Source organism: Urocitellus parryii, chromosome 11, assembly GCF_045843805.1.
Source record: "Urocitellus parryii isolate mUroPar1 chromosome 11, mUroPar1.hap1, whole genome shotgun sequence".
Classification (NCBI taxonomy): Eukaryota; Metazoa; Chordata; class Mammalia; order Rodentia; family Sciuridae; genus Urocitellus; species Urocitellus parryii.
In genome coordinates this window covers 51,865,550-51,881,392 of record NC_135541.1, presented here as the reverse complement: position 1 = coordinate 51,881,392, position 15,843 = coordinate 51,865,550, and the positions used below count along the sequence as shown (strand labels likewise).

The following is a 15,843-nucleotide window of genomic DNA, read 5'->3' as shown; positions in this document are numbered from 1 at the left end:
TGCAATGTCACTGCAAATGACCTGGGTCATGCCATGCGTCATTCCTACTTGGCAATGGCTCTCAGCAAATAACAATATTACATTGAATAGGAGTGGTTTTATAGGTAGGAAATCTAAAAGCTGTTAGTTTAGTAGTTATCACTAAGGAACACATTTTAGTCAATGGCTTGTATTGACAGTTGTATAGATTTATATAATGAAGAACTAAATTTTGAAAGCAATGGGAATGAAAAGAAAAAGGCATATGTGTGGTAAATTAGAATAAATTGTATTTAGCAGCTGACTGATTATGTTGGACATGGAGAGAAGCAGAGTAGTGAGCAAAGAATCATAAAATGTTATAAAACATCATATTTAGAAATGGAATTATTTTATATATACAGACTCAGATCATATATCAACTGGATGTCTGAGGTTTTAAGTTTGAATGCCAGAAATATGGAGTACTATTCACAAAAGAAGAAAAAATTAGGCAAGGCAGATTTTCTTTTATGTGTATATTTTAATAAATATGTTTAAAAGTAACATTTGTTTCCACAATGTACTTACGGCATATTTAGACCATTGATTTGAATACTTGGACAATGATCACCTTTTCATACATATATGATAGAATTAAGCAGTGACCTGAATATCTATAAAAGTGTTTATCTTTCCAGTCATGAATAAAATAATCTATTGCTTCTTACAAATATTAACATGTAAAATTTTCTCCTTGGTGGTTTTAATTAGTCTACTGCATAAGAGCAATAGGAAGCAGGGGCTGGAGATGTGGCTCAGCGGTAGCGCGCTCGCCTGGCATGCGTGCGGCCCGGGTTCGATCCTCAGCACCACATACAAACAAAGATGTTGTGTCTGCCGATAACTAAAAAATAAAATATTAAAATTCTCTCTCTCTCTCTCTCTCTCTCTCAAAAAAAAAAAAAAAGCAGTAGGAAGCAGATGTTTAACAAAACATAAATGGTTGGTACAAATATTTTTAATGTCAGAAAATGTATTTCAATTTTTCTGATATCAGAAAATATATTCACATATATTTTCCTCTTTCTCTAGAGCTTTGGAGATAAAGGGCCTACAACATAATCATATTTTAGTATATTTTTAGGAGTTTTTTTCCTTCCCTCAAAGCATATAGTTCTGAGATACTAATAATTCTTGTCATTTTCCACCCCTTCAAATTTTCTTCTAACTAAAATACTGGTTCCTAACACTATTACTAGAATAGTTTCTATAAAATAAAAATAATCATTCATCTACTTGAGAAGCTTTGATAGTTTTCCATTGCCATAGCACTGTTTTCTCAAATACGGCTGAGTATTAGAATCATTTAAAAGGCATTAAGTAAGGGGAAAAATAATACAGATTTTGAGGTACCAATGAATTAGAATCTCTTACAATGACACCCTACGGTTTGTTTTGTTTTATTTTGTTTAAAAAATAATTCCTGGGAAGATTTTGGTACATCTTGTCTTCAAACCAGTAATTGAAAGAGAAAGTCCAAAATTTCTGGTAAAACAATCAGGGGTGTCTGAAGCTGAAACTACTTTTGGTTGCTTCTTTCTTTCGCTGTTCTAGGTATCCTGCTTTCTGACTACATCAAACGATACATACGCCACCCCTTCCTTTTGTTTCTTTATCCTAAAATGCCCTTTTCCTGCCTTAATGCCTAAGGGAATCCCATTTATTTTAAGCCCAAATCCAGGTGTTGTTACTCCCTTCTACTCCTTTATCCTTGTTTCTATTTTCATAGCAACTTTACGTATTTAGTGTTTTTCTTATTATATATATTTTTATATAATGTTATTTTTTGATGTGTGACTTACATATAATAAAAGCATATAATTTGATGACTTTTGGCAAATGTGTACAGTTGTGTAACCATTGTCACAGTCATGTTAGAAAACTTCTGTCTTCCCAAGAATTTTCCGCCTTTTGCCATCAATTCTGTTTCCATACTGCTAACTAGTAACTACTATGTACTCTCTTTGCCTTTTGTAGAAAATCATATAAATGGCTTTATGCAGTATACAGTTTTTGTGTTTGGCTTCTTTCATGTAGCATAAAGTTTTTGTGATTCACTCATGTAGTTGTGTTCATATAGTTCATTCATTTTTGCTGAATATTCTTTTATGTAGATATATCACAATTTAGTCATCTCTACTAGTTAGTTGATGAACATTTGGGTGTTCTTCAATTTTTTTGCTATTGTGAACATTCGTGTGTAAGATTTTGTGTGGACATTATTATTTTTATTTGGGGGGCTTGGTAAATGTAGGGAGTAGAATTGCTTACTTGTATGGTGGGTATATCTTCAATTTTAAAAGACACCATTTTTAAAGTAGTTGTATTATGTGTATTCTCACCAGCAATATAACATATGTATTATTTGTTATATTTTGTGCACTTTTATATGTGTTTTTTTCCTTTGTTCAATTGAGAACTTCAGAGCAAGAACTTTGTCACTATGCCTGCCAATTCGTAGTATTTTGTAGAAACAATAAATTTTATTGAGAGTGTATATGTGTATAAATGGGTTATCTTTTTTATGTGCCAAAGATAAAAACGACTGTCCTTATCGAATGAAAACCTAATTGGGTATGTATTTTGTTCTTTTTATTTGTCATTTTTTTTTTCATTTAGAAATAATTTTATTTGCTTCATTGAAGTACAAAATTAACACATTATTAATGAGACTGAATTGCTGATTCATTAAAATTTATATTTTTAACATTTTCTTTTTAGCACTAGATATAAATTAGCAAATATTTTATATCTAACATTCTTTTTTAGCAATTTTATCATGACAACTTTGAAGATATGTCTGGTTTTTCTTTTATGTTTAGCATTTATCTGAGGGAAAACATTTTAGGCCTATGTAGACATTTTTTGAGACTATTATTATATTGTTTGTCATATGCTGTTAATTTATAGTTAACTATTTGGTTGGTCTAGATTTATATTTAACATTTTCTCTGAAATCAATTTAATCTTTTGTAGTCTGCCCTGTTCATTGGGAAACCTACATTTGAAATTCCTGGCACTAGAAGGAAATCCTTTGAGAACCATTCGGAGAGAAATTATAAATGTAACTATTTAAAATTCAGCTCTTTATCTTTCAATTGAATTGTAAATGTATATATATTGATCTGTAAAACTGCAAGGTATTCTTGGTGAATGCATGTTTTTTTTCTCTGCCCTTTCAGAAAGGAACTCAAGAAGTTCTAAAATATCTACGGAGTAAGATCAAAGGTACTTTTTCTATTTTCTTCTATATTTTAAAGAATTATATGAAAGGTGGTAAAGTATTGGTACATAAATTTCAATGTACTCAATATGAGTATTTAGAAGGAATAGTTCCTGGATGTTGTGGCTCTGTTCTGTATCCACATAGCCATAATAATGCTAAGATTATAAAAACTGAAACTCGTAACAGTAATGTTCAATCTTTAATCTCTTTAACTTAAAATCTATCAATTATAATATATCATAACAAATCTTCAGTAAGTACCTAGTGATTTAACTTTGAAAAATGAGTATGACTTTACTTTTAGGATATAACACATAGGTTCCACTAACTTATAAATACTTTAATAGGTAGTTGAGTACCTACTATCCATGCAATTTTGCTAAATTCTGACCAAAATGAAGAAAAAATATTATTAGATATGGTGTCATATGAACATGCATCAAAAATTAAAATAGTACTGTAAATTTATTTTTAGTAATCTATTAAATTTTTAGTATTTCACTAAAAATGTGATATATCCCAGTTTTTATTTCATATCTGTCATCATAGCAAAAAGAACAAAATTAGGGGTTGGGCACAGTGGCACATGTCTGTAATCCCAGTGGCTTGGGAGGCTGAGGCAGGAGGATCAAGAGTTCTAAGCCAGCCTCAGCAATTTATCGAGGCGCTAAGCAACTCAGTCAGACCCTGTCTCTTAAAAAAATACAAAATAGGGCTGCGGATATGACTCAATGATCGAGTGTCCCTAAATTCAATCCCTGGTACCCACCCACTCCCCAAAAAAGAACATAATTAGTTGTACTAGTGTATTGCTGTGTAACAACAGTTGCTCCAAAACTTAGTGGCCAAGTGGAATAGCTATTAATTTAGTTTACAGCTGTTTTTTATGCATAGTCTTGCATGGTTCTGTGTTCTCAGTTAACCTATGTTAAATGAGTAAGTTCATTCTTCAGCATTTTTTTTTTTTTTTTTTTTTTTGTACCAGGGATTGAACTCAGGGGTGCTTAGCTACTGAGCCACATCCCCAGCCCTTTTTTAATTGATTTATTTTGAGACAGGGTCTTACTAAATTGCTTAGGGCCTTGGTAAATTGTTGCGGCTGGCTTTTAAACTTCCAATCCTCCTGCCTCAGCCTCTGAGCTACTTGGATTACAGGCTTGTGCCACCACACCTGGCAATGATTTCTATTTTGTACCTTCATTGTCAGATAAAGTATTAAAATAATTTTCTAAAAATCTTATTGCCTATCAATGAAACCATTTCCTTTCTTCTCTAGATAGGCTTTTTCCTCCAGAAAATATGGATTATTCTGACATATGATCAGTTAGAGGTCATGTCAAAATAATCAAATTTTTATGGATACAAAAAGGCTGGGTGAATCTAATGTAGATTACATTTGTGTACCAACCTTTCTGTTCAGTAACCTTTATCCAAAGGTAAGTAAGGAAATCCATGCATGCAATTTTATTTTCTCTAGAAACATCACAAAAGAAATTGGTGATGGAAAATTTTGTTAATGTATTTATCTGAAAGGTAGGAAGAACTGGGAAAAAAGAAAATGGCAACAAAAATTTTGAAGTTGGAAATAAATTCTCTCTCTTTTTTTTTTTTTGTGCTGGGATTGAATCTGTAACCAAAAGCTTATCCTGTTCCCCCAGTGCTAATTAATGCCAATTTAATATAGAGGACATGGTTTTGAAAAAAAGGAAAGGAAATTTTATTGCTTTGCTAGCAAAGGAGAAACAATGGGGACTCCTGTCCCTGAGGCTGTGATTCTGTCTGTTAGGGAAAACAAGGCTTTTAAAGAAGCTATTCAAATCCTATGATTCCATTTGTGCCCTGTAGGTATGTTGAAATTCACTTCTTAGATCCTCTGGCAGATATCTCCTTCCTGTGGTGGGTGTGTTGGGGAAGAAAAGATAACACTATCTTCCTAATCTTGTTAGAGAAGGGGAGAAGAGGGGAGAGAAGAACTTGTCCCTTTAATAATAGGGCTGGGGATATAATGTGCTTACCTGGCATGCTTAAGGCCCTGGGTTCAATCCTCAGCCTTACCAAAAAAAAAAAAAAAAGCATCAGAGCAACACTGCATATTGCTTAAGAGAATTGTACATCAACATGACATAACAATCATAAATATCTATTCCCCAAACAATGGAACATCTACATACTTTAGACAAACCCTCCTCAACTTCAAGAATCAAATAGACCCCAACACAATAATACTGGGTGACTTTACTTTAACACACCTCTCTCACTGCTGAATGGATCCTCCAGACAAAAACTAAACAGAGAATTGGGGATATAGCTCAGTTGGTAGAGTGCTTGCCTCATGAACACAAGGCCCTGGGTTCAATCCCCAGCACCACAAAAAAACAAACAAAACAAAACAAAACAAAAAAACCAAAAAACCTAAATGAAGAAACGTTAGAATGAAATACTACAATCAATAATTTAGACTTAACAGACATATAGAATGTTTCATCTATCAATGACTGAATACACTTTCTTATCAGCAACACACTTTCTCTAACACAGACTATATTATATAAGCTCTCACATGTTGGCATATAATTGTAATATTACCTTAATATATTTGTAGCATCTTTAGGGTTATTTTGATAGCTTCCTTTCCATTTCCATTTGTGTTCTTGCTTTTTTTTTTATTAGACTTCTTTGATTTTATTAAATTTTAGCTGTATTATCTCTTCTCTATTATATATATTTCTTTTCCTACTCTTTTTCCTTACTACTACTTTATTTGAAAATAATTTGATTGTTATTCTAGCTTCTTTTAAAAAAATTTTTTTTTTCAGTTGTAGTTGGACACAATACCTTTATTTTATTTATTTTTATGTGGTGCTCAGGGTCAAACCCAGGGCCTCGCATGTGCTAGGGGAGCACTCTACTGCTGAGCCACAACCCTAGCCCTATTCTAGCCTCTTTATGATACAAGTACTTTAAGTTATAAATGTTTATCTGAGTACTGTTTCATCCCAGAGATCCTGATATTTTAAGCTTTTTTTCTATAATTTTTTTATTATTGATATATGACAGTGGAATGCATTACAATTCTCATTACACATATAGAGCACAATTTTTCATATCTGTGGTTGTATACAAAGTATATTCACACCAATTCATGTCTTCATATGTGTACTTTGGATAATAATGATCATCATGTTCCACCATCATTTCTAACCCCATGCCCCCTCCATTCACCTCTAATCCCTCTGCCCTATCTAGAGTTCACCTTTTCCTCCCATGCTCCTTCTTCTTATCCCACTATGAATCAGCTTCATATCAAAGAAAACATTTGGCATTTAGTTATTTGGGATTGGCTAACTTTATTATTATCTTCTCTAACTCCATCCATTCACCTGCAAATGCCATGATTTTTTTCTCTTTTATTGCTGAGCAATATTCTATTGTGTATATGTGCCACTTTTTTTTTTAATCCTTTTATCTACTGAAGGGCATCTAGGTTCCACAGTTTAGCTATTGTGAATTGTGCTGCTATAAACATTGATGTGACAGTGTCCCTATAGTATGCTGTTTTTAAGTCCTTTGGGTATACACCAAGGAGTGGGATAGCTAGGTCAAATGGTGGTTCCATTCCCAATTTTTAAAGAAATCTCCATACTGCTTTCCATATTGGCTGCACCAGTTTGCAGTCCCACCAGCAGTATATGAGTGTACCTTTTTCCCCACATCTTTGCCAAAGCTTATTGTTGTTTGTCTTTATAATATCTGCCATTATGACTGGAGTGAGGTGAAATCTTAAGAGTGGTTTTGATTTGTATTTCTCTGATTGCTAGCAGTGAAGAACATTTTTTCATATATTTGTTGATTAATTATATATCATTATTTGAGGAGTATCTGTTCATGTCCTTGGCCCATTTATTGATTGGGTTTTTTTTTTTTTTTTTGGTGTTTAACTTTTTGAGTTCTTTATATACCATAGAGGTTAGTGCTCTTTCTGATGTTGAGGAGTAAAAGTTTTCTCTCAAGATGTAGACTCTCTATTCACCTCACAGATTGTTTCTTTTGCTAAGAAGAAACTTTTTAGTTTGAATCTATCCCATTTATTGATTCTTGGTTTTAATTCTTATGCCAAAGGAGTCTTATTAAGGACGTTGGGGCCTAATCCCACATGATGGAGATTAGGGCCTACTTTTTCTTCTATTAGATGCAAGGTCTCTGGTTTTATTCCTAAGTCCTTGATCCATTTTGAGTTGAGTTTTGTGCATAGTGAGAAATAGGGGGTTTAATTTCATTTTGTTGCATATGGATTTCCAGTTTTCCCAGCACCATTGATTGAAGAGGCTATCTTTTCTCCAATGTATGTTTTTGGCACCTTTGTCTAATATAAGATAGTTGTAATTTTGTGGGTTAGTCTCTGTGTCCTCTATTCTGTACCATTAGTCTACCAGTCTGTTTTGGTGCCAATACCATGCTGTTTTTGTTACTATTGCTCTGTAGTATATAGTTTAAGCTCTGTTACAGTGATGCCTACCTGCTCCACTCTTCTTCCTAAGGATTTGTATTTCTTAAGCTATTCTAGATCTCTTATTTTTCCAGGTGAATTTCATGATTGCTTTTTCTATTTCTATGAGGAATGTCATTGAGATTTTGATTAGAATTGCATTGAATCTGTATCGTACTTTTGGAACTATGGTCATTTTTTTTTAATATTTATTTTTTAGTTGTAGTTGAACACAATACCTTTATCTTTGTTTATTTTTATGTGGTTCTGAGGTTTGAACCCAGGGCCTCACACATGCTAGGTGAGTGCTCTACTGCTGAGTCACAACCCCAGCCCATTATGGTCATTTTGCTAATATTAATTCTGCCTATCCAAGAGCAAGGTAAATCTTTCCATCTTCTAAGATCTCCTTTTATTTCTTTCTTTAGGGTTCTGTAATTTCATTATATAGATCTTTCACCTCTTTCATTTGATTCCCAATTTTTTTTTTTTGAGGCTATTGTTAATGGGGTAGTTTTCCTTATTTCCATGAGAATTTGTCACTGATCTACAGAAATGCCTTTGATTTGTGGGTGTTGATTTTATATCCTCCTACTTTGCTGAGTTCATTTACTATTTCTAAAAATTTCCTGGTGGAACTTTTAGGGTCTTCTAGGTATAGAATTATATCATCAGCAAATAGTGCCAATTTTAGTTCTTCTTTTCCTATGTCCTTGCCAGAATTTTATTGAGAATTTTTGCATCTATATTCATAATTTCTTTTATCTGTCTAATTGCTCTGGTCAGAGTTTCAAGAACTATGTTAAATAGAAATGGTGAAAGAGGGCATTCCTGTCTTGTACCAATTCTTAGAGGGAATGCCTTCAATTTTTCTCCATTTAGAATGATGTTGGCCTGGGGCTTAGCATAGGTAGCCTTTATGATGTTGAGATATGTTCCTCTTATCCCTGATTTTTCTAGTGTTTTGAACATAAAGGGGTGCTGTATTTTGTCAAATGCTATTGAGATGATCACATGATTCTTATCTGTAAGTTTATTGATGTGATGAATTATGTTTATTGATTTCTGTATGTTGAACCAACCTTGCATCCCTGGGATGAATCCCACTTGATTGTGATGCATGGTCTTTTTGATATGTTTTTGTATTCGATTTGCCAGAATTTTATTGAGAATTTTTGCATCTATATTCATTAGAGAAATTGGTCTGAAGTTTTCCTTTTTTTGATGCGTCTTTGCCTGGTTTTGGAATCAGGGTAATATTGAGCTCAAAGAATGAGTTTGGAAGTGCTGCCTCTTTTTCTATTTCCTGAAATAATTTGAAGAGTATTGGTATTAGTTCTTTAAATGTGTTGTAGAACTCGGCTATGTATCCATCTGTTCCTGGGCTTTTCTTGGTTGGTAGACTTTTGATGGCGTCTTCTGTTTCGTCACTTGAAATTGATCTGTTTAAATTGTGTATCTCCTGATTCAATTTGAGCAAATTATGACTCTAGAAATTTGACGATGACTTCGATATTTTCTATTTTATTGGAGTACAAGTTTTCAAAATAATTTCTGATTATCTTCTGTAGTGTCTGTCGTGACATTTCCTTTTCATCATTTATGTTAGTAATTTGAGTTTTCTCGCCTTCTCTTTGTTAGCATGGCTAAGGGTCTGTCAATTTCATTTATTTTTCCAAAGAACCAACTTTTTTTTCTGTCAATTTTTTTCAATTTTTTTGTTGTTGTTTCAATTTCATTGATTTCTGCTCTGATTTTAATTATTTCCTGTCTTCTGCTTTTGGTGTTGATTTGTTCGTCTTTTTCTGGGGCTTTGAGATGTACTGTTGAGTCATTTATTGTTAACCTTTTATTCTTTGAAGGAATGAACTCCATGCAATGAACTTTCCTCTTAGAACTGCTTTCGTAGTGTCCCAGAGATTTTGATATGTTGTATCTGTGTTCTCATTCACCTCTAAAAACTTTTTAATCTCCTCCTTGATGTCTTTTGTAACCCATTGTTCATGCAGTAGCATATTATTTAGTCTCCAGGTGTTGGAGTGGATTTTATTTCTTATTTTATCATTGATTTCTAATTTCATTCCATTATGATTTGAAAGAATACAGGGTAGTATCTCTACTTTTTTATGTCTACTAAGAGTTGCTTTGTGGTATAGTATAAGGTCTGTTTTAGAGAAGGATCCTTGTGCTACTGAGAAGAAAGTGTATTCTCTTGTTGAAGGATGAAAAATTCTATATATGTCAGTTAAGTCTAAGTTATTGATTGTATTATTGAGTTCTATAGTTTCTTTGTTCAGCTTTTGTATGGAAGATCTATTTAGTGATGAGAGAGGGGTGTTAAAGACACCAAAAATTATTGTGTTGTGGTCTGTTTGACTCTTGAATTTGAGAAGAATTTGTTTGATGAACATAGATGCTCCATTGTTTGGGGCATATGTATTTATAATTGTTAAGTCTTGTAGGTGTATAGTTCCCTTGAGCAGTATGTAGTGTCCTTTATCCTTTTTGATTGACTTTATAGTCTGCTTTATTTGATATGAGGATAGAAATCCCTGGCTTGTTTCCACAGTCCATGTGAGTGGTATGATTTTTCCCCAACCTTTCACCTTCAGTCTGTGGATTTTTTTTCTATGAGATGAATCTCTTGGAGGAAGTATGTTGTTCAGTTCTTTTTTCTTTCTTTTTTAATCCAATCTGCTAGTCTATGCCTGTTGATTGGTAAGTTTAGGCCATTAACATTCGGGGTTATTATTGAGAGATAATTTGTATTCCCAGCCATTTTTGTTTGTTTTTGGTATTTAATGTGACTACTTGGTTTCTCCTCTGATTAGATTTTCCTTTAGTATAATACCTCTGCTGATTTTCATCATTGTTTTTCATTTCCTCTTTTTGGAATATTTTGCTGAGGATGTTCTGTAGTACAGGTTTTCTAGTTGTAAATTCTTTTAACTTTTGTTTATCATGGAAGGTTTTTATTTCATCATAAATCTAAAACTTAGTTTTGCTGGATATAAGATTCTTGGTTGGCATCCATTTTCTTTCAGAGCTTGGTATATGTTGTTCCATCATCTCCTAGCTTTGAGGGTCTGGGTTGAAAAATCTGCTGAGATACGAATTAGTCTTCCCCTATATGTGATCTGATTCCTCTCTCTCTTGCAACTTTTAAGATTCTATCCTTATTCTGTATGCTAGGCATTTTCATTATAATGTGCCTTGGTGTAGATCTGTTGTAATTTTTTACATTTGGTGTCCTGTAAGCCTCGTGTATTTGGTTTTCCAATTTATTCTTCATGCTTGGGAAATTTTCTGATACTGTCTCATTGAAGAGATTGTACATTCCTTTCGTTTGAAACTCTGTGCCTTCCTCTATTCCAGTAACTCTTAGATTTGGTCTTTTGATGCTGTTCCATAACTCTCGAATGTTGTGTTCATGGTTTCTTACTATCTTTACTGTGTGATCAACTTTATTTTCTGGACTGTATACTTTGTCTTCATTATCTGACATTCTTTCTTCCAAGTGATCTAGTCTGTTGGTTATGCTTTCTAATGAGTTTTTTATTTGATTTATTGTATCCTTCATTTCAAGGATTTCTGACTTTTTTTTTCAGAGTCTGTAACTTTCTATTGAAGTAATCTTTTGCTACCTATATTTGCTCTCTTATCTCTTTGTTGGCGTGATCAATTTTTGCCTGTATTTGCTCATTTAGGTCATTCTTTAATTCACAGATCTTTGTAATTATGAACCTTATGAACTCCTCCTCTGACGTTTCATCAACTTTGTTGTCCATGGGTTCTTGCCGGGTTTCTGTTCTCAAACCAAAAGGCTCAGGGGTCACTCTCGGTAAACTGGGCTAACTGGGATGCACAAAATAACCACACAAGAGACACAAATACCTTTTTCTTTGGGGTCGCTGCGATGGCTCCTCTGACCTTAAGGGTCCACAGGAAGAGAGAGCCCTCTGACCTTAAGGGTCCACAGGAAGAGAGAAAGAGAGAGCATGCTGACCCCTTTTATTGAAGAGAAGCTATTCAAATGAGTCAAGGGGTCAGGTTTCAGGGGATTGAGTCTATCTTTATGATATCCACTGTCAGCAGGTTGACTGACATCTAGGAAGGGGACATACACAAGGCACTTCCATGGAACATTCTATCCTAAACAGGACAAGGGATTATATTACAAAGGAACAGGTGAGCATAGCTTTACCCATGGGGCAAGACACGTCTGGGCACGAAGACACAGTCACTCAAACCCTAGAAGAGCGGGGCAGTCTAGCAGCATGGGTGCCTGATGCCACATCGCCTGGCAGGGGAGTTAACTCAGTCAAGTGCGAGGTTGGTCTCCCACAGGTTCTGTTGTTACAGTATCCTGGTTTGTTTGGGGTACTTTCCTCCCTTGTTTTTTCATGTTGTTTATGTGTCTTCCTTTCTTGCAGCGTAGATCTGAGATATTACAGTTTCTTCCCTGTATTCTTGTAGTATCTGTGCAGATTGTCTGTACCTCACCTTGATATTGGGCTTTCAGACCCTGCCAGTGTCCCTCAGTGTATGCTACTATATCTAAGGTTGGTGGGCGGCAATAGCAGAGGTAATTCAAGATAATAGTTAAGGTGCCCCAAGGTGGAAGCAATGCCTTTCAGAGATGGAGCTGCAAGAGTGAGCCTCATACTCCCATTGGGATGTCTGCTCTGAGATACAGCTGCTTCTAGGCCCTGTCGTCAAAAAGTTAAGGGCTACTGTGTGGGGAAGGCTATGGCAATGACTGCAGTGTCCCAAGATAGAAGTGGGTTAGGCTTAGGCTCCCAACTAGCGGGGTATGCAAACTCATATCTACCAAATACCTGGGTCCTGTGCAAGTTGGTGTGGACAGATCTGGGCGGGGCCTGACTCTTGGGGAAGTGTGCTGGTCGGAGGAGGCTCACAGCCTGGGTCCTTTGCCAGCTGGTGTGGGCAGTCTGGGCTGGGCCGTGGCTCCCGCAGTAGTCCACTGGTCGGAAGGCTGTGGTCCTGTGCCAGAGTTAGTCTCTAGTGGGGGTCTGCCCTGCGTTGGAGCAGTGGACCCGGGCCTACTATGAGCCTGGGTCCAACGTGGGCTAGTGTGGGCCATCTGGGCTTGGTCTTCTATTTTAAGCTTTTATTATCATTTAGTTCAAAGCACTTTTTATTTACTTTTCTTGTGCTTTCTTCCTTCACGTCGGAGATATATATGAGTGCATCATTTAGTTTTGAACTAGTTGACGTGGGGGTGGGGTTTTATATATCTTAAGGTGATTGAGTTCTTTTTTAAAAATATTTTTTAGTTTTAGGTGGACACAATATCTTTATTTCATTTTTATGTGGTCCTGAGAATCGCACCCAGTGCCTCATGTATGCTAGGTGAGCGCGCTTCCACATCCCCAGCCACATCCCCAGCCCAAGGTGATTGAGTTCTAATGTAATAAATCATGCAGAAAACAATCTGCAAGATTTCAAATTTTTTAAAAAGTAAAGAAAAAAATAAACCTCAGAACAAAGAGGGCTATATTCAAGAGGTAAAATGGACCCTCTTACAAACTCTGGGCCTTGTGTATGCTAGGCAAGCACTCTACTGGTGAGCCACATCCTCTCACATCCCCAGCCTGGATATAAGTCATCTTACTTGGTTCAAGCTACAATAATAAAGTTTCTTAGACTGGGTAATTTTACAAATAATAAAAATATATTATTTACTGTTTGAATGCAGTAAAAAAGATAAAGGTGCCAGCAAATTCAGTGTCAAAATGTTGAAGACCAGTTCTTCATAGATCATGCATTCCATGTACCTTAATATGAAGTATCTTGTTAAGTCTAAGCTTTTTGTAGATGCCCTTTATCATGTTGAGGAAGTTCCCTTCTAGTTCTCATTTTTTGAGTGTTTTCTTCATGAAATACAGGGTTTTGTCAAATGTTTTATTGCATCTATTGAGATGATCATGAGAGTTTTTTGGAATTCTGTTATTATTAATTAATTTTGGAATGGCAAATGAATTTTGCATTCATAGAATAAATCCCACTTGGTTGTGGTGCATAATCCTGTAAGGGTCCAGCAAAGCATCGGAGGAAGAGACCACACAAGAGACTGGCTCCATGCAATTGGCAAAAGGGGATTTATTAATTCAGCATGCTGAGGTTCCAGGCTCACTCAGGAAGATAGAGCAGCCCAGAGCAGAGGTCAAGCAGAGCTTAAGTACACATTTTGGGGGGGGGGGGCTTTGCATACATCAGAACAAATCATCATGAGGCGCGGGAAAATTGAACAACAACTCTGAGACAGGATTAGTACATTTATTGGCGGGAACAGTCTGGGCAGGGGTGATTGGTCACTCCTAAGCAGGGTACACATTTAAACTGATTGGTTTTGGGACCTGGATGCTTACATGCCGAGCTATTAAACAACCAGGGGACCAGGAGAAATATTTACTGGGCAGTTCAGGAATTGTCCTAACAGCTACAGGGATTACAGGTTCCGGGGGTAGCAGAGGAATTTTAACAATACCTGGTCTTTTACTTTTTAGCCCAGGCCTTGCAATTTAGAAGCTTTACAATGCCCAGTCTTTTACACTTTAACTCAGGCTTTTGCCGCTTAGAATCAGCTTAGAAATCTTACCTTTATAATCCTTTTTATATGCTGCTGGAATTAGTGTTCTAAAATATTGTTAAGGATTTTTATGTCCATGTGCATGAAGAGTTTTTAATCTTTTCTTGAGAAATTTTTGTCTGGTTTAGGTATCAGGGTAATGTTGTCCTTATAAAATAGGACATATTCCCTCTTCTTTTGTTATTAGAAAAGTGTTGGTATTGATTCTTTAAATATTTGTTTGTGTATTTGGTAGAATTTAGTAGTGAAACCACTAAGCCTAGAATTTTCTTTGTAGGTAGTTTTTTTGAGTACTAATTCAATCTCTGCTTGTTATATACAGATTATTTCTTATTGAGGCAGTTCTAATTTTTCCAGAAGTTTATCCATTTTATCTAGGTCACCTGATTTGTTGCTTACATTTATTCATAATTTATCCTTTTTGTAAAGCAACAGTGTCAATATTGTTAAATTTTTCAAAAGAACCAGATATCAATTTCATTGATTTCTCTTATTATTTTTTTGTTCTTTGTTTCTTTAATGTCTACTCTAATTATTTAGTATGCTCTCCTTTTCCCAGTTTCTTCAACTAGGAAGTTAGGTTATTAATTTGAAATTTTTCTTCATTCTTAATCTAGGCATTTACAGCTATAAATTTCCCTCTAAGTTGAAGCTCTTAAGTTTTAATATATTGTGTTATTTCTATTTGTCAGCTTTTCTGAATTCTCTTTTAATGTCTTTCTGACTCATTTGTTTATTGATAGTTTTTTTGTTTAATTTTTGTTATAATGTGTTTTGTTAAAGTCTATTTTGTGTAATACTTGTATACAGATACTCAAGAATTTATTTATTTATTTATTTATTTATTTATTTATTTTAAAATAAGAGTCACTTTTCTTTTTTTTTTTAAAGAGGAGAGAGAGAGAGAGAGAGAGAGAGAGAGAGAGAGAGAGAGAGAGAGAGAATTTTTAATATTTATTTTCTAGTTTTCAGCGGACACAACATCTTTGTTGGTATGTGGTGCTGAGGATCGAACCTGGGCCACACGCATGCCAGGCGAGTGCGCTACTGCTTGAGCCACATCCCCAGCCCACTCAAGAATTTATGATGGGTTTACTTCTTGATAAAGCCATTGTATACTAAAAATAGTATAAGTTGAAAATGAATTTCATACATCTACCAAACATCATAGTTTAGCAATACAGTACGGCATAGCCATTCCATTTTCCTATAGTTACCTTATTACTTGGTTCTCTGTTGTGAGCTAATTCACCCACAGTCTAGGTTATAGCTTTAGTAGGTGCATACATCTTTTTTCCTTCTTAAAAACAAACAAACAAACAAAAAACCTTCCATTGTTTGTTTGTTTTGTGGTACTGGGGATTGAATCCAGGGGTTTTCTACCATTGAGCTATATCCCCAGCCTGGTCTTGAACTTTGATCATCCTGCCCCAGCCTCCCAAGTGTTTGGGACAGGCTTGTGCCAGTGCATCTGCATACTCTATTGTTTTTGAGAGC

The 15,843-nt window shown here is 35.1% G+C and overlaps 1 protein-coding gene across 2 annotated transcripts in view; it reads left to right on the top strand.

The window, feature by feature from the left end:
• Nucleotides 1-15,843, top strand: part of Lrrc40 (leucine rich repeat containing 40) — a 60,882-nt gene that overhangs the window by 20,569 nt on the left and 24,470 nt on the right. For both annotated transcript variants that reach the window (XM_026410231.2, XM_026410238.2), the window contains exons 8-9: nt 2,998-3,085; nt 3,204-3,249. In XM_026410231.2, the coding sequence (XP_026266016.2) occupies nt 2,998-3,085; nt 3,204-3,249 (134 nt within the window). The remainder of the gene's footprint in view (nt 1-2,997; nt 3,086-3,203; nt 3,250-15,843) is intronic.